The sequence below is a fragment of the Rhodofomes roseus genome, assembly GCF_022264815.1.
Source record: "Rhodofomes roseus strain CIRM-BRFM 1785 chromosome Unknown C8Q71scaffold_18, whole genome shotgun sequence".
Taxonomy (NCBI): domain Eukaryota; kingdom Fungi; phylum Basidiomycota; class Agaricomycetes; order Polyporales; family Fomitopsidaceae; genus Rhodofomes; species Rhodofomes roseus.
The window spans coordinates 169,310-185,933 of NW_025952974.1; the positions used below are offsets into that span (position 1 = coordinate 169,310).

The window sequence follows — 16,624 nt, forward strand, 5'->3', positions numbered from 1 at the left end:
AGGCCTGGGCAGAGTGTGCGTAACCTGACGTAGCACTCACCACTTACAAGCACCCCAAGTGTGCATACAGACCAATTCCACCGTTTCTAATTCTTACGGGTCATCCGTGGATGTTGTGCTCTCGTCCCGGTATGAGTGTGAAGCTCAGATTGCAGGATAAAGCCTGAGCCTTGCTAGAACCGCATGTCTCGGTGGAGCTCAAGTATCCCACTAGGTGTATTTCATGTAAGAAGGCCGCCAGCTAGAATCCAGGTTTGACTATCGCAGTATATAGAGGAGCCGTCCGAGTAGTAGACTTGCGAGGCGACGACGTGGACGGCTGCGTGCGAAGGTTGCTTGGGCGTTCCGTACAGAATGAATCTGAGATCTGCATCCATCCCGACCACGTGCCGAGACAGAATTTTGGGAAGCGCCGGCGACCACTCCAGGGCGAGCCTGCCATTCACCATCTTACGAACGGCCTGCTTTCCGTTTTCCGGAATCCTCTGCATCCATCTGCTGTAAAATCAACTCACCAGCCAGCTCGCATACGAAGCTCATTCAACTCGGAACATGACGGAGGATGTCCGGCCTGCCAAACGGTTCAAGGTGAGATCTGCGGTACCACCATCCTACGCCGCATGGTACTCATGTCTCTGCAGCACCAGTCGCATAAGGATACTTTGAAGGAAGTGCACCTTCCTTCTGCACTAGTGCAAAGCAAGTTCGAGCATGACATCGCCGTGAGTTATCTAGACATTAACTTTCAGAGACTCAGGGCACTGACTTACCGCATAGGATACTGACTCGCACTTTTACGAAGCCTTGAACCATTGGCGCGAGCTCAACTTATCACCCTCTTTCGTCAAGTTTGCACATGCGTCAGATGGCCTGTCGGCATCTATGCCTCTGCTTTTGCACAACTGGCAGGCGGTGGTGGATCTCTGGCTAGATGCGCTAGTCTCGGCGGATGACGAGGGATTGAAGGCTCTGCTAGAGTGAGTAAGATTACAGCACCTCATATTATGAAACCTACTTGTTGGTGGAGAGGCCTGAACCGACGACCCGAGATTTGGGCTTTTTTATCCAGACGTAGGCACTTAGCTTTGCCCGGATAAGTCAGGTCTCACGGAGTTCTGCCCAGTGCTATCCTGACTATGCATCTGCGATCTCGTCCGGATGGCATCACACGTAGCCCTCTAAATGGCCAGGGTTAGATTCAGGCCTTTCTCCCAAACAATAGGAATGTTCTTCGTTCCTGTACTGAACTAGCGCAGTCTGTTCCAGAGGCTTGCACACGATCTCCGGACAACTCTCGCTCCTAGCTACCCGCAAGTCCTCCGCCGCCTCACCCATCTCCTTCCCCGCTCTCTCTCTGCGCCCGCATTGACAGCACTTTTAGCGACCTTCTCCTCCCTCTTCCGCTACGTCCTCGTCCCAGCAATCGATGCTGAGTTGCTCGAACAAGCGTGGGGGATTTTCCGCGACACACTCACCCGCTGCAACCCCGAGGTCCAGAGGGCGACGGCGGAAGTGTGGGGCGCGACGCTCAGACGGTTGAAGGTGGCTGACCGGGAGTTGTGTGTGCGCCTGATCGCTGGTTGCGCGGGAAGCGGGCTGGCCGATACGTGCGCGTGGGTGTTTGTCTCTGCGTGCAAGGTATGTCGGACCCCCCAGCTGTTGCCGCGATATATCTGATGACATTGTGACAGAGCGTCTCGCAAACACTGCACACCGCGACGACCTCCGTCATCCGGCCTCTCATCGACTACTACCTCGGGGCAGAAGACGAGGAAGCATCATATACACTTGTCCGCCGGGTGCTCACAGCTTTGATTCACCACTGCAAAGACAAGGAACAGTTCTCCGGGATCGCCGATGTACTGGTCGCGAAGTTCGAAGAATGCGTGCAGGAGCCCGGCGAGGAGGAGCGCCTCCGCCGCATGCTCGAAGTTGCCTTCGTCGCGTGTTCCGTCAGACAAGGCTCGCGCATGAGTCGTAAGTCCCCTCCCCATCTCCACCCCTCTCCGCACAACTGATGTTCTCCGCCTAGCAAAACACCTTTCAACGTTGCTCTCGCACTTCACCGCCCTGCCGCTCACGTCCATTCTGCATCCCTCACTCCTGAAGTTTGCACTCTCCACGCTCACCGCAGGCGACATGGCGCTCTGGACGGGGCCCGGGCGCGCCGTGCTCGCGCGCACGTTCGAGCAGCGCCCCGCGCTCGCGCTCGAGCTCTGCGGCGCGCTCGCGGAGCTCGGCTGGGGTGGCTGGAAGCTCCTCGCTTTGCCGCTCGTGCTCAAGCACACTGGAGAGCTGTTGAAGAGCATGCCGCGGAAGACGGTAGAGCTGTTGGCGGCGCTTGATCGAGGTGGAAGGTTGGAGAGGGGCGTCGTGGATGTGGTGTGGAGGAAGAGGCTGACGGAGTGGGTGGAGGAGAGGTTCGGGAAGTGGGTGTTCAACGAGGAGAACGTGAGTGATTCACATACCTGAGACGAATGCATGGACAGTTCTCAAGCGAGTGTTTGCAGGTCTTACTACTGCATGATGTCCTCGCACTCTCGAACCACCTGCCGGCGATCGCACCTATGCTCGTCCGGATTGTCGATACGTGTCTTGGACAAATGGATACGGACCTACGAACGGAGCATGCCGAGTCGTACGTGAACTCTGCTTGGGTCATCGGTACTTGCTTGGAATGTCTTGCGACACGGCCTGCAGAGGAGTGGGGCAAGACTGTCAATGTGTTAGCCTGGGCGAGAGCGATCGTCGAGAGATGGGGGTGGTCGAGCACCGCGTTAGGCGGCCTCGTCTCCCTAGTTCAAGCTAGGTACGTTGCCCCGTCCGCCTTCTGTTTCACATGAACTGAATCGTGCTCTGCAAGCGGTATCACCACAAAGACAGTTCCCTTTGAGGAACTCTATCTATCTCTGCAGTCATCAATACTATCCCACTCCCGTTCGCTTCGACTCGCATCCCTCCGCCTGCTCTCCTCGCCTTTGGTGAAGGCAGACGATGGGACGTCCGACGTCGTCCAGCGCTGTCTGCAGGCGGAAGAGATCTCATTGGACGTACAAGGATCCCGTGAACGCGTTCTCCGGATCAACAGGTTGCCTGTCTCCGTGAGGAATGGCGACGAGCCAGGAGCTAACATTGCTGCGAGATGGCTAATTGGTAAGTCTGCATACGGCCAGTGTGTTTTGCGTAGCCCTGACCACGTTCTACAGCGCAAATGAAGGTGAATCTCCGCCCGCTGTGGACGCCTGCGGCGCAGGCCCTGTCAATTCTGGCTGAGCGCTTTGGCGACCTAGTGTGGGGCTTGCTGTTCGCCGAGGTGCAAGTTGCTACTGGAGATCAATTGATGGACATTGCACCGGGCTGGGTACATGAGGGAGAAGCAATTGATGACGATATCTCGGAAGAGGAACGCTCGTGGAGGGATCCAAGTGCGCATAAGATGCGTATTGCCACGCGGAAGTGGTCTTTCGGTGATGCGACCAAGCGGGCCGTCATACAGGTGAGTCCTAGAGGTTATCTCCCCTCGTGAAATGGAGCGGAGCAGTGTTGACGATGATTCGTAGGACCAAGATACCGGGGACCGCTTTGATCCAATGTCCTACGAGCTCCACCTCCTGTCTGCGCTGGGCGAATGTTCGTCCCTCGCAGAGAAGCACAGCCGAGACCTCATTCCCCATTTCCTCGCTCTCTCCAGTCCGACATCCACCTCCCCGTCCAGGCTCCCCCGACACAAGCTCTCCGCATGGCTCACGCTCTTCTCGAAGTTCGTGAACCCGAAGGCACTTCGTTCCACAGACATCCTGCATGCTTTGTACACGTCCCTCCTCTCGCACCCCGAACGCTCCCTGCAACGCCTCGCACTGTCGTGTATCCTGACGTATAAGAGCCCGCATCTACTGGCGAGGGATGATAATCTCAGGGAGCTCCTGGACGACACGCGATTGCGCGACGCCCTCACACAACTCGAGATCAGCGAGATCTCCGAGGGTGACAGGGCCGAGGTCGTCCCTGTTATTGTCCGCCTGCTGTTCGGGTTGATGCTCGAGCGGCGAGGACGAGCCCGCGGAGCGGACCGGCGCGCTGCTGTGCTGTCTGCGTTCGGCGGCTGTCGTGATGAGGAACTGCACCTCCTCGTCGAGCTCATGCTCCAGCCTATCATGCCGAATACCGCGCGACAGACAGACCCCTTTGCTATTCAGCCTGTACCCTCGGAGGTGTCGGAGAAGCAGCAGATTGGATACTTGACGCTGTTGGGCGACGTTGTCAAGCAGCTTGGGTCGCGATTGGTCTCGCGTTGGCCTGCGTTATTGCAGGGTCTCCTGGACATACTGGGGAGTGCTCAGCGTCGTATGGGTGCACGCCAAGCTGAGGACGTTCAGGACGATGATGAAGAAGCTGAGGCGGAGTCGGACAGCGAGGACGGAAACGAGGGAGAGGGGACCTCGAGGAACACGAAGACAATACGTTCGCTGGGATTGAAGCGGTTTGCCGACTTTTTCCGATGCCCTGTCTCGTTCGACTTCGTGCCTTACATGCCGGAGGTTTTCAAGGACATCATCTCTCCGCGCCTCGCGAAGCTCGATCAAGAGAATACTCAGGCTCCTTCCGCCCTCTTGGATCTCTTCTACGTCTGGACGCTGCGCGAAGAATACGTGACGTTGCTCGTGAAGTACGATCAACTCACTCTCCCCAAGATTTACGACTGCCTCGTAGCGACCAACGTCAAGCCTTCGGTCATCGCCAAGGTGCTGGATATCGTCGAACATGTCGTATCGCTCAGCGCCGAAGACGAAGCGCTTCGTGACGAGTTGCTCAAGCCTCACGTCTCCGTCTTGTTGACGGATCTCTCCGTGCTTGTCGAGCGCACGAGAGGTATTGCCTCGGTGGCAGACAACCTCGGTCGCCGTCAAATCGCCATTCTGTCGCAGATCGCACCCTACCTAACCGACGCCAAGCAAGCGTCTATCCTCCTGACCCTGTTCTTCCCCCTCTTGCGCAAGCCGTCGAAGCTTATCCCGGAGAAGGTGAAGGCCGATCTCGCAACCATCATGTGCTGCCTTTTCCCCCTTGTCCCCGAGCTATCCGATGAGCAGAGTGATGTATTCACGAAGACTTTCATGGCTATTTCTCAGCTCTTCCAGGCTCTCCGGTCAAGACAGGCACGGATAGCGCTCGCGGCCGCTTTCAGTACTCTAGCAGACGTGCAGCCATCGCTTTCAGACCTAGCCGAACTGATGCAGTCGTTGAATGCCTTCTCCAAGAAGAGAATAGATGAACCCGACTTCGACGTCCGTCTCGAGGCCTTCGCGTCGCTCAACGAGAAGATGTACAAGACCCTGTCTGCGCAACATTGGCTCCCTGTCCTGTACAACATGCTCAGCTTCATTCAAGATCCGGATGAATTGACCATCAGGAATAACGCTGCAATGGCTATGAAGCGGTTCGTCGATGTCCTTGCCGGCGAGACGCCTACATACGAGGGCACGTGGTCCAAGGTCCTGTACCCTGGCTTGAAGAATGGTCTGCGGTCCAAGAACGAACTTGTTCGAGCGGAGATCCTGGGTGTTCTGTCGTACGCTGTCTTGCAATGCGATAGCATCACCTCGCTCCAAGAGATGCGCCCCCTCCTCGCTAACGGTGATGAAGAGGCGAATTTCTTCAACAACATCCACCACGTCCAGTTGCACCGTCGTACACGCGCGATGCGTCGCCTCGGGGAGTATTGCGACGCAGGGAACCTGCGCAGTACTACCTTGTCGGAGATCTTCGTTCCATTGATAGCCAATTACAATCAGTCCAGCGCCAACATCGACCACACTCTCGTGAACGAGGCCATATCCGTCACCGGTCGAATGGCACGGCAGCTGAACTGGGGCGCTTACTACGCCGTCACGCAGCATTATCTCAAGTTGTCTAAGCTGAAGAATGCCTCCGAGCGTGTCTACATCCGCGCACTGGTCTCTGTATTGGACAACTTCCACTTCGATATGACGGACCGCGTCGAAGAACAAACCACCCGTGATGAAGCCGAGCAGGAAGGAGAGCATGACCTCGACGAGGACGAGCAAGCGTCAGTCGAGCCTGCCGCTGTCGCGACGGCCGTCCAGTCCTCTCGAATCGCGGACTCAGTCAACAACCGCCTACTCCCGAAGCTGCTCCAGCACCTTGAGAGTCGTGACGAGACTGAGGAAAGCCTCAGGATTCCCGTAGCCGTAGGTGTTGCGCAAATCGCGAAACATCTACCGGAGAGCACGCGGGAGGTGCAGATCGGCAGGCTGTTGACTGTCCTCATCCAGATCCTTCGCAGCAAGTCTCAGGACACCCGTGATCTCACTCGCGAGACGCTCTGCCGCATCATTGTCAACCTCGGCCCGTCGTATCTCCCTCTCGCGCTACGGGAACTGCGCGCAGCTCTCCCTCGAGGACCGCAACTGCACGTTTTGGCGTTTGTCACGCATGCATTGATCGTGCATGTTACAAATGGAGACCACGCCGATCGCTTCGCTACCTTGGACGATTGCGTCAGTGACGCAGCGCATGTCTCCGCAGAGGTTATATTCGGAGAGTCTGGGAAGGACGTGCAGTCGGAGAACTTCAAGACCAAGATGCGAGAGGTTCGCTCGTCCACGTCGAAGGCGCTTGACACCTTCTCCATCATCGCGAAGTTCATCTCGCCTTCCAAGATCAGTGCTCTCCTGCTGCCCGTGCGTAGCATTATGAAGGAGACTGAGTCGTTGAAAGTTCTCCAGCAAGTCGATGATCTGCTACGTCGGGTGGCAGGTGGCCTCAATGCAAATCAGCACCTGCAACCTGCCGATCTCCTTGTTCTGTGTCACACCCTGATCAGTCAAAACGCTCGTTTCCTCAAATCAGCCCCGATTTCTCGCAAGAAAGCAGGGAAGCGAGCCGATGCTATCGTGCAGACGAAACGAAAAGCTCACGAGATCGTCGATCACTATGCCAACAATTCCTTCAGGTACGTCCCTGCTAGTGATCCACTTTATCTTTGACACTCATCTTGTATCGTAGATTTGTCGCCTTCGGACTCGAGTTGTTCATCACTGCACATCGTCGAAGCCGTTTCGATTTCGAAGATCGAGCGATCATTTCTCGCTTAGAATCCATGGTACCCGTCATCGGGAATACGTTATACTCCGATCGCATGGAGGTTGTTCTCCCCGCCTTGAGGGCTGCAGCTGCCGTCGTCAAGTGTCCCTTAGCGTCCATCGGGAAGACACTACCGGTGTTCATACAACAGATGATAGACATCATCAGGCAAGCGGGGTCCACAGAGGCCGAGGTGGTACAGACTGCGTTGAAGTCATTATCCACAGTTCTGCGCAGCCAGTCAACGGCTCAAGTCAAGGAGCAAGACCTCATCTACCTGTTGGAGCTCATATCCCCCGACATCGAGGACCCGAACCGGCAAGCGGCCGTGTTCGCTACGCTCAGGGCGATCGTCGCAAGGAAATTCGTCGTGCCAGAAATCTACGACGTTATGGACAAGGTGTCGGAAGTCATGGTGACAAGCCAGTCTCCCCAAGTCCAGGAACTCTGCCGCGGCGTTCTCCTTCAGTTCCTTCTCGACTATCCCCAAGGCAAAGGTCGACTACGCAACCAGATGACCATGCTAGCGAGGAACCTCTCCTACGTACACGAGAGCGGCAGAAAGTCTGTTATGGAGCTGCTCAGCGCTCTCATCATCAAGTTCGAGGTCGGCCTACTTCGCGAGTATGCGGACATGATTTTCGTCGCTTTGGTCATGGTCATCGCCAACGACGATTCAGCGAAGTGCCGTGAAATGGCGTCCGAACTCATCAAGAATCTCTTTGCCCGGCTGGCGGATGCCCAGAGGAACGTGATTATGTCTCATTTGCGTACTTGGGCATCCCAGCACGAACGTGCGCAGCTTGTACGGGTCTCGTATCAAGTATCTGGCATCATCATTGACCTTCTGGGGAACGACGTCTCTCCGTATCTCCCGACCATGCTGGACGACATGAATGCTGCTCTGCAGTACAGTCAGCAATCGCACGAATCGACATCACCAGATTCTACCCAGCCAACAGAGGACCTCGACTGGCAAGCCCCGTACCATGTCCTTCTTGTCATGACAAAGGTTATGAACGTATCCCCTCTCTCGTCAGAAACCATTGTATGGCGACAGGTTGCCGAGCATCTGCTCTTCCCGCATGCGTGGGTGCGGTCTGCAGCGTGTCGCCTTCTGGGGCAGTTGTTCGCTGGAACTCCTATAGCCGCTCCTAAGGGCCAGACACCAGACGACTCTCCCTTCTCTCGCAAAGGCATGGAAGATGTCGCGAAGAAACTGTGTCTCCAACTGCGCAGTCCTAACCTCGACGAAGGCCTTAGCGTTCAGATCGTGAAGAATCTGTTCTATATCGGGAAGTGTTTCTACGCGTTGGACATACCGCTGTCTTCGGGCCACCCACCAAGCGATGATGTCGTGCCAGAAACAGCGGAAACGGTACAGGACGACGAGGACGAAGAGGCTCAAGCCGAGCAGGACGTTAGCAAAAATCCTTTGCCCTGGCTGTTCTCGAAGCTCTCGCATCAGGCGCGCCATGCTCATATTATGCGGAGAAATAAGTCTTCGAGCCCGGTATGTCATTCATTGTCGCATTCTTCCTAGTAGCTTATCCCACACACTTTCAGGCGAATTGGATCCACCAGCCGTCTTCCATCTTCAAGTGGTTTGCCGCGATGGTATCGCACATGGATAGCACTCATGTCGAGCACTTCCTCATGCATATTTTATCTCCTCTGTACCGCATCGCAGAGGACGATACAATTCGCGATCTCCAGATTGGTGCGTGGACAGGGAAGTGCGCTGTATAGACGACCACTGACGAATGCAACTTGCTGCAGGTGAGCTGAAGACGTTGGCAGCCGAGTTGCAAGATCTAGTACAGGCGAAGGTCGGCACCACCAAGTTCGCAGCGGTTTATAATGAGATAAGGCAGCATGTCGTCGGAGTGCGGAGGGAACGTCGGAACGCACGAGTCATGCAGGTGAGATGCCGTCACGGCAGTCTGTGCTACGTTTCTGACCTCGCTTCAGGTTTCGACCAATCCCGAGGCTGCTGCAAAAAAGAAAATTCACCGTAACGCGCTCAAGAAGGAGAGCCGTAAGCGGAAGGCCCAGACGTATGCGTGAGTGTCGAAGCCATGTAGCTCATACTTCACTTGCTGATGTCTGCTCAGTGATGGCAAGGGAAGACTGAAACGGTTCAGGGAGGACTGAGCGGTCGTCAAGCTGTCCATTGTTCGAACCTATCACGCAGGCATTCCTTCCTCGTCGCAAGTAAATTATCGCTATGATACAACGCATTCTTGTATATGAGCTCACATCTGCAGTATGGATTTATGTTCACGAGCCGCACTGCCCTCGCCAATCGGGCTACGTACGACCGCAGGTATTGGCTGACGTTCTCACTCGTCGCATCAAGTCGTGTATCAGAGGTTCGTTTTCGCCGACTGCACGAGGGGAGCTAGAGAAGGCCTTTTTAGGTGGGTGCCAACGGAATGGTGAAATCTAGTGCGTACAATCTCATGGTCATCTATGGCTGGAGCAGCGGCGATGGCGGCCAATGCTATCGAGAGAACGGCAGTCTTTCGTCTGTGAGGTGTAGCACAAGAACGTGAGTCGTTGAAAAGAAGCAGAGCTGAATCGAAGAGTCGGGCGATGGGGTCAACAAGCGTGCAACAGCAAGAGGGCACGCACTAGCCGGTACTCCACTTACAGGTGAGCTCAGAAGGTGAAAACGAGCTGGGTAGCAAACAACTTGAACATACCTACAGGCTGCCACCTTACAGTCAAGTCATCAGGGCCCTTCCTTTTGTCGAGATGCATGGGTCAATGGATCGCGACTTGAACCTCCCGAGACATCATCGCGCCTGCGAATAATTGGTCCTCACGACCACACCTTGTCTCGGGTCGCTTTTGAGCTTCATCACAATAGTCAATGGACGCCTGCGGCAGCGGAGAACCACCACTTGCCAATTGTTTGCGTACAAGGTTAATTGTCTGTTATACAAGCTTAGCACGTCGTCGGCTTTTCGACACGGCTGAGAGGGGTGTAGGCACGTCGCGAGTACTGAAGTACTCGAGTCCGATGTTCGCGGAGACTGCACCCACGTGATCGTGAGTTGAACAAGGTTCAGTCTGTGGCGGCGTGCCTTTCGACTGCCTCCTGCAGCTAGCAACCCGGACTGGCATCTCTCCTCCGACCCCCATGCTCTAGCTGTTCTCCACCTATACGCACGAACCTCCAACACGACAACGCGCGATAACACACAGAAGGTAGGGCGATCAGGCAGGTTGTGCAACGACAGAGCCTGATGCTCGGAAACAGCCAACTTCAACGACAACACGTACATTCACTTCGTCAACACTATCTTTCTCAGACTCTCACTAACCACTACTGTGAGGACAAAGCTTGCTGTACGAACACTGAGTTGACTTTCCGGTTCAGATGGTCTCCGACAGTGCTATTGCTGCAGGCGTTAGCGTCTCTCTCGTCGCGGTCCTCGCCATCGCCGTCTTTCTCTTCTGGTATCTCCACAGGCGTCATGTACACGTCGCACAAAGCCAACCTGCGAAACCGGTCAAGCGGAGTACACTGCTCGATCCCAGTCATCCCGCATGTCATGTAACCCCATTCGGGTCGCCAGGAGAGGCAGTCCGTTTCGGTGCGTAGCCATAACAGGCCTGCGGGGGTTCAACGCGACGCTCACCGTTTCTCTCCGAAGTGCAAGAACCGGGCGCGAACATGCGCACCGCACATCAGCGCGAAGACGGTGGCTGGGAGTTCACAGACATGTCGCCGAACGACCTCTCCACGTTCGACCTGACGGGCGTCGTGCAGCCCCGGAACTCGCTCTCCGGCCGTTCAACATTGAGTTTCGCGTCGACGCTACACATGGGCTCGGATAAGAAGGCGAAGCTCCTCCCGGGCGAGCTCACCACCCGTGGGTACCTGGAACGCGACATGGACGTCGACATTGAGGGCAACCCTCCACCCGCGTATTCGCATGCCCATCGAGACTCCATCGTCGAGCCCTGAGCCTGCGCCCGCATCCGAGGTCATTTCTCACCTGCGCTGGCTTGACTTTTGATCCAAGGGCGCATACATTTCTGATGTTCGCCGAGCGCTCATTCATGTGTACCTTGCTCTATGCTCTCTATTGCTTTTTCCCTTGCTGCTTCCTTTGGGTTGATTTGCGGGTTGTATCACACATGCGATGATGTACTGCTTTCTACCGTGTTATCCGGCTGGCCTCAATAAGTGCGCCCCTCGAAGAACCACGGGCGTCTCCACGCATATATTCTCCAGGCGTGTATCTGTCAGGGAGATGCTTCTGGAATCTGCAGTTTCCTTGTCTCGGTCGCGATGCTAGCTGATATTCTGCAGACACGCATTCCCATGCACGTCTGAAAGGTCCGATGGACAGCTCCCTTTGCTATCTCTTGCATGGCGGTAAGGGTTTGAATCGCGGAACTGCTCAACTGCGCGCTCCGACCATATAGCTGTTCAATCAATGGAGGTCAGTACCCACACCAGACGCTTTGCGTTGCTCTGCTGCTCATATTCCGAATGACAGGGCTGTGTGATAGATGAAGCATGTCTTGATGTACAGCCGATCAGAATGCAAGACCGGCGGGACCTGGGAGCCTTGCCAAATTGGCAGCCTCATATCCTCAAACGATGCGCTCGACCTTCGCATATGATAGGTAATGCAGCTCTCGAAGCTCTCGAAGCGGGAGATGCCCGCAACCTGCATGCAAGCCTTCTTTTGTGGACCATCCTATGCAGGTCCAACGACCATTGCAATGCCGGAAACTACTCTGCGGTTGTGACGGTGCTTCGCAGCCCCGCCGTCGATTCTAGATGGCGATGCAGAATGGAGTTCCTTTTTCCCAGAGCGCAATGTCCGTCGCCTGTCTGAGAGTTGGGCAGGTCGTACTTACCTCGGGGTGGTTCAACACGTTTTATCAGCAATTCACAATAGACACCGTGCCGACTACTGTATCGGAAGCTGTGAGCCCCAAATGCAGCGTCACTGAATCCGTTTCTGGAATCTGACCATGCGAGCACACACTTTGATTTCCCGAGCTTATCCAACGTGAGCGTCCTCTAACTAGTCATGTTCGTCTGAATGAGTAGCTGATCTCTTGAGCTCCTATGCCTCGAAGCGTTCCAGCTGCGGTCTTATCCATCAGGACAACGACCTCAGTATGGCCTAATAAATGGCCCGACGGACATCAACGCCTGTACGTTGGTATCAGCCGAGCAGGGTACGCGAAGCTATAAGACAAAGTTGCGCAGCTTGGGCATAGCGAGAAGGTTTGATGGGTCACTGCTGCGAACTTGGGAAGACACACTCAGGACGTGCCGTACACCGTCTTTGCTGCATGGCGGCGGTTCTTCACCCTACGCCCGTACACCGCGCTGCACTCGACATTCAGAGAGAATTCGGAGAGTGCACAAGGCAGACACGTTTATGATATGGCTATTTGTTGCCTTGCGACTGCTTTCCTCTACAGCTATATAGGCCCTCAGAGCCTCTCGGCCTGTGACCCCCTCACTCTACGATCCTGCAGAGCACTACACTCGACACGATGTTCGAAAGAAGCAGTGTTTATGAAGAAGCGAGGTCTGGCGACCTCGGCGACGTCGATACCTCAGGCTACTCTGCGACTAGACGGCAATTGTTGGATATCGCCAACAGTCTGCGCGGGACCGGGTGGGCAATAATTGACTCGTTCTGTTCGTGGATTCCAGAAGCTCATGAACGGCATACAGTGTATCCATGGATATAGAGGTGCCTATAATTGCGGTAATCGGATCGCAAAGTACGGGGAAGTCAACCCTACTCGAGAGCATATGTAAGATCACGCTGCCGAGAGCGAGCGGGACCTGCACGAGGTTTGTCTATCCCCCGCCGCCTGTGCGCTACTGACGCAATAGTGTGAATACAGGTGCCCGACCGAATGCCGCCTTTCGCGCTCTTCCGACCCCTGGCGATGCACCGTCAGTTTGCGGTTTATGAAGGACCGACGCGGGAACCCCGATTTCCGCACAGTCCCATTCGGCAACCCAATCACGAACTCAGAGGAGGTCGCCGAGAGGATCCACCGCGCTCAGCATGCCATCCTGAACCCAAGCACTCAAGCTAGCTTCTTCCTGAGTGGCGGCGAGCCGAGCACGCCCGAGACCACGTTCTCTAGTAACTGTGTGTCCTTGGAGATCAGCGGCCCGGACATCGTCGACCTATACTTCGTTGACTTACCTGGTACATGAGCATGATCGTTTCGTTTCGCATTTCATTGATACTGACGTGTCATTTTGCCAGGACTGATTGTCAGCGCGGGCAGCGGCAGTACCTCTACCGACATAGAGTTGGTCAGGCAACTCGTCACCGAGTACGCGGAGAAGGAAGACTGTATCATGCTAGTGACTGTAACATGCGAGAGTAAGTGTCTTTGGCTCAAGACACGTAGCGGGTTATTCATTTCTCTCTCGTCTCAGCGGAATTCGAGAATCAAGGTGCTTATCAGCTGGCGCGCACCTTTGACCCTACTGGCAGGCGAACCATCGGTGCGTTCACTGTTCCAGAACGACGTCGGTCGTCTTTCTGAGCCGGCGCCAGGTGTCCTCACCAAACCTGACCGCATTGGGCGTGGTGAGGAGGAGCGATGGATCCACTTGCTCAAGAACGAGCTCCCCAGCCTTGCCCTTGCGAACGGCTGGTTCAGTGTGAAACAGCCAGACAACGTCGAGCTGAAGAAGGGGATCACGCGTCAGCAGGCGCAACAGCAGGAGAAGGATTTCTTCGCGAATACGAGGCCTTGGAACCAGTTACCACCTGACTTCCGGCAGCGCTTGGGGACGCCTAACTTGATGGAACGGTGCAGCGATGTTTTGTGTCGTCTCATCGCCAAAAGGTATGTCAAATCGCTTGTACAGTTCGAGAATGACTGGGGCTGAATGTTATGCCCAAAGGCTCCCGGAAATCCAAGCGATGATCCAAGAGAAACTGCGAACAGCTGAGAATCAACTCGAAGAACTCCCGCAGGAGCCGGCGGATCCTGTCAGCGAAGTGAATCGGCTGATCAGCGAGCTCTGCAGCACTTTGTCGCGGTATGTCGAAGGCACTCCCGGTGCGGACGGACTGCTGCAGATGATTCGGCCAAAGAAGACGGATTTCATGTACGCGATACGAACGACTGCGCCTGACTTCAGACCGTACGAGAAGTCAGGCGGAGACGGCCTGCTATCCGGCCCGCTTAGTCTGCCGAATTTCCTGGTGAACGAGGAAGAACCGAGTCTTCCACAGAACGACAGCTTTGCTATCTATATTGACGAAGTTAAGGAGGTCGCTGACACGTAAGTCGCTTTGTACTAAGCCATTTGTGCGTTGGATCTGATGCTCAGGGGCTGGCTAGGTCAGTGACGCGCGAGCTCCCCGACCACATACCTTTCATCGCTACCGAGCTGTTCATCCGTCGGGCGGTTTCTCTTTGGAGGACGCCAGCCATGCACTTGTTTGACTATGTTGAGAACGTTATGAACACGAGGATCGCGGAGTTCATACACGCTCAGTGCAAGGATTATCCTGAGCTGGATTACCAAGTCTCGTGAGCTCTCCTGCATCTGCATTACAATGGCTCTTTACTGACATATGCTCAGGACTGTGGTCAGCGACTTCATGAATTGTCGCTCCGAGGCAACGAAAGAGCGCATTAGATGGCTGCTCGACCTCGAGGAACGTCCCCGCATAGTCAACGACTACCAGTACCGCGACTATCGCACGAAGTTCCTGAGATGGTACAAGAGTCATCGTTCGCAGTTCCACAACATCCCGCTGCTTCACAAGCTACAGCAGCACATCCCCGACGCCGCCTCGGGATTGGACGAGAAGCTTAGGATAGTTGCAGAAGCGTTCGGCGCACTAGACGATAGCCTCCGGGAGTTCAGTCCAGTCAATCTCGTCAAGGTGCTTCGGACGGATCCTTACGACTCTGCGCTCGATATCATGGCAAGCGTCCGCGCATACTTCCAAAGTGAGTTACCACATAGACTTCACAGCTACCGAAGATAATACTCACGAGCTTCCGTTAGTCGCTTACAAGCGCTTCGTCGATAATGTCCCGAACGCCATCGACCATGAGCTCGTGTTGGGGCTGAATCGCGGGCATGCACTCGAGATGGTCCTCAGGAAGGAGCTCGGCCTCAGTGGGCCTAATGTGGAGCACTTGTGTGCTGACTATCTGCGGGAGGACGAGGACACTGCGGTTCGCCGTGCGGACTCGATGAACAGCATTGAACGACTCAAGCGGGCAAAGGGCGAGTTAACGAGGGTGCGCATGTGAAGGCTGTGGCGGCCTTGAGTCCGCCTTGATTGCGAGTAGAGCTTGAGCTTGGGGCTTGAGGCCTCTTGAAGTTTGTCACGTATGTTCCCGCAGATTTGTTGGAAAACAATTAGTTGAAATATGTACAGCGGCTAGCATTTTGTTACTACTTACCCCATCATGATCAATAAGTATTTCTTGTCGACAGGATGTTCCCGCGGATCTCAAAATATGTCCCTAGGGCCTTCAACTAATGTGAGGTTGATGTCTTGCTAAGTGCTCAGTACTCAGTGCTCACTGGCAGTCTCGAGAGTCTACTTTCCAGTTCAACGTTCAGTAATCGTGACCAACGCGTGACATACACAGTCTGCACGACGCGTGACCGTGTGATGGTTCGTGTTTCTTGAACAGTCTGCCACCCATCGTGTGGCACGACGCGTCGTAGGCCGTCGTATTGCCGGACGAGGCTGCTTCAGCAACATTTCGAAGACAGACATGTACAAGACATGGTTCAGCGAAGGTAGACAAGGACAAGGTTCGTTTTGGCGACATATCTGTAGCTAACTTAGTGGCAACACGTGATTACGTGAGGACATCATAGAGACACTCGCGCAAGTCTCAAGAAAGGCACCCTACGAGAACTTCCGTAAGATGTCCTAAGTATGTATCTCAGTGCTGGAACCTGGCTCAGACAGAAGCGTGTTTCAGGACAAGAACTTAGCAGGCGTATCCTCGCAACGTCGGCTTCTGCGTCATGACCAACGTCGTCGTGGTAGTAGGCCATATGCCATGCGGTTACTGTCGGTAGTGCCTTCTCCGCGGAAGCGTTGGTGCCCAGTTGCCTCAACTTCGCCTTTACGAAGGTACTGAAATGCCGTTCACAGATTCCGCACACGATGATGTGGTGCGTTGGTTGACTATGTATGCTAGTTAGCTGATTTTGAGGAACGCAACGTGTGCTACATATGGGACAAGTCCTAGAAAGCCGGTGGGTGGCGGAGACATGTGCTTATTATTCGTTTACCAGACGACAGACAAGAGGATCTGTCGCTTCAGAGAAACAAGACAATGTCGACGTTTCAAAGCACGGCCTTCGGTGATGCATTTGTAAGCTCATTTCCCCTTCGAGCCTCACCGATCTGCGTCAGAAGTTCACATGCGCAACGTGTTGTTTAGCACCACACGAAACGTTGCACGAAGATCGCAGGGAGAAGTAGAGTACAGAGCATATGTGTTTCTTTCCAGGGTTGGAGGA

At 54.9% G+C, this 16,624-nt stretch overlaps 3 protein-coding genes across 3 annotated transcripts; all 3 read left to right on the forward strand.

The window, feature by feature from the left end:
• Positions 1-434: 434 nt before the first annotated feature.
• On the forward strand, positions 435-9,455 carry C8Q71DRAFT_773370 (armadillo-type protein). The gene is made up of 15 exons (XM_047924457.1): positions 435-588; positions 642-722; positions 778-977; positions 1,257-1,638; positions 1,692-1,977; positions 2,033-2,451; positions 2,511-2,809; positions 2,864-3,153; positions 3,207-3,496; positions 3,561-6,973; positions 7,027-8,617; positions 8,671-8,824; positions 8,884-9,026; positions 9,076-9,167; positions 9,219-9,455. Exons 1-15 carry the CDS (start codon positions 553-555, stop codon positions 9,256-9,258), a joined length of 7,716 nt encoding a protein of 2,571 aa, XP_047776170.1. The 5' UTR covers positions 435-552; the 3' UTR covers positions 9,259-9,455.
• Positions 9,456-10,205: 750 nt separating this feature from the next.
• C8Q71DRAFT_813928 (uncharacterized protein) lies at positions 10,206-11,573 on the forward strand. Its single transcript, XM_047926082.1, has 2 exons — positions 10,206-10,706; positions 10,767-11,573. The coding sequence occupies exons 1-2, from the start codon at positions 10,490-10,492 to the stop codon at positions 11,078-11,080; spliced, it is 531 nt and encodes a 176-aa protein (XP_047776171.1). The 5' UTR covers positions 10,206-10,489; the 3' UTR covers positions 11,081-11,573.
• A 1,063-nt stretch (positions 11,574-12,636) lies between these two features.
• C8Q71DRAFT_725659 (P-loop containing nucleoside triphosphate hydrolase protein) lies at positions 12,637-15,390 on the forward strand (the record flags this gene model as incomplete). The annotated part of the gene is made up of 10 exons (XM_047921712.1): positions 12,637-12,761; positions 12,821-12,943; positions 12,997-13,310; positions 13,371-13,490; positions 13,547-13,615; positions 13,668-13,962; positions 14,021-14,404; positions 14,464-14,655; positions 14,708-15,081; positions 15,140-15,390. 10 exons carry the CDS (start codon positions 12,637-12,639, stop codon positions 15,388-15,390), a joined length of 2,247 nt encoding a protein of 748 aa, XP_047776172.1.
• Between the last annotated feature and the right edge of the window lie 1,234 nt (positions 15,391-16,624).

What these genes read in the sequence shown, in the direction of transcription:
- C8Q71DRAFT_773370 (XM_047924457.1), top strand. Translation starts at nt 553, where the DNA reads ATGACGGAGGATGTCCGGCCTGCCAAACGGTTCAAG. An exon ending in GGCCTGCCAAACGGTTCAAG is followed by an intron (nt 589 to 641) that starts GTGAGATCTGCG and finishes ATGTCTCTGCAG; the next exon opens with CACCAGTCGCATAAGGATAC. An exon ending in CGGAAGGCCCAGACGTATGC is followed by an intron (nt 9,168 to 9,218) that starts GTGAGTGTCGAA and finishes ATGTCTGCTCAG; the next exon opens with TGATGGCAAGGGAAGACTGA.
- C8Q71DRAFT_813928 (XM_047926082.1), top strand. Translation starts at nt 10,490, where the DNA reads ATGGTCTCCGACAGTGCTATTGCTGCAGGCGTTAGCGTCTCTCTCGTC. An exon ending in AGGAGAGGCAGTCCGTTTCG is followed by an intron (nt 10,707 to 10,766) that starts GTGCGTAGCCAT and finishes TTCTCTCCGAAG; the next exon opens with TGCAAGAACCGGGCGCGAAC.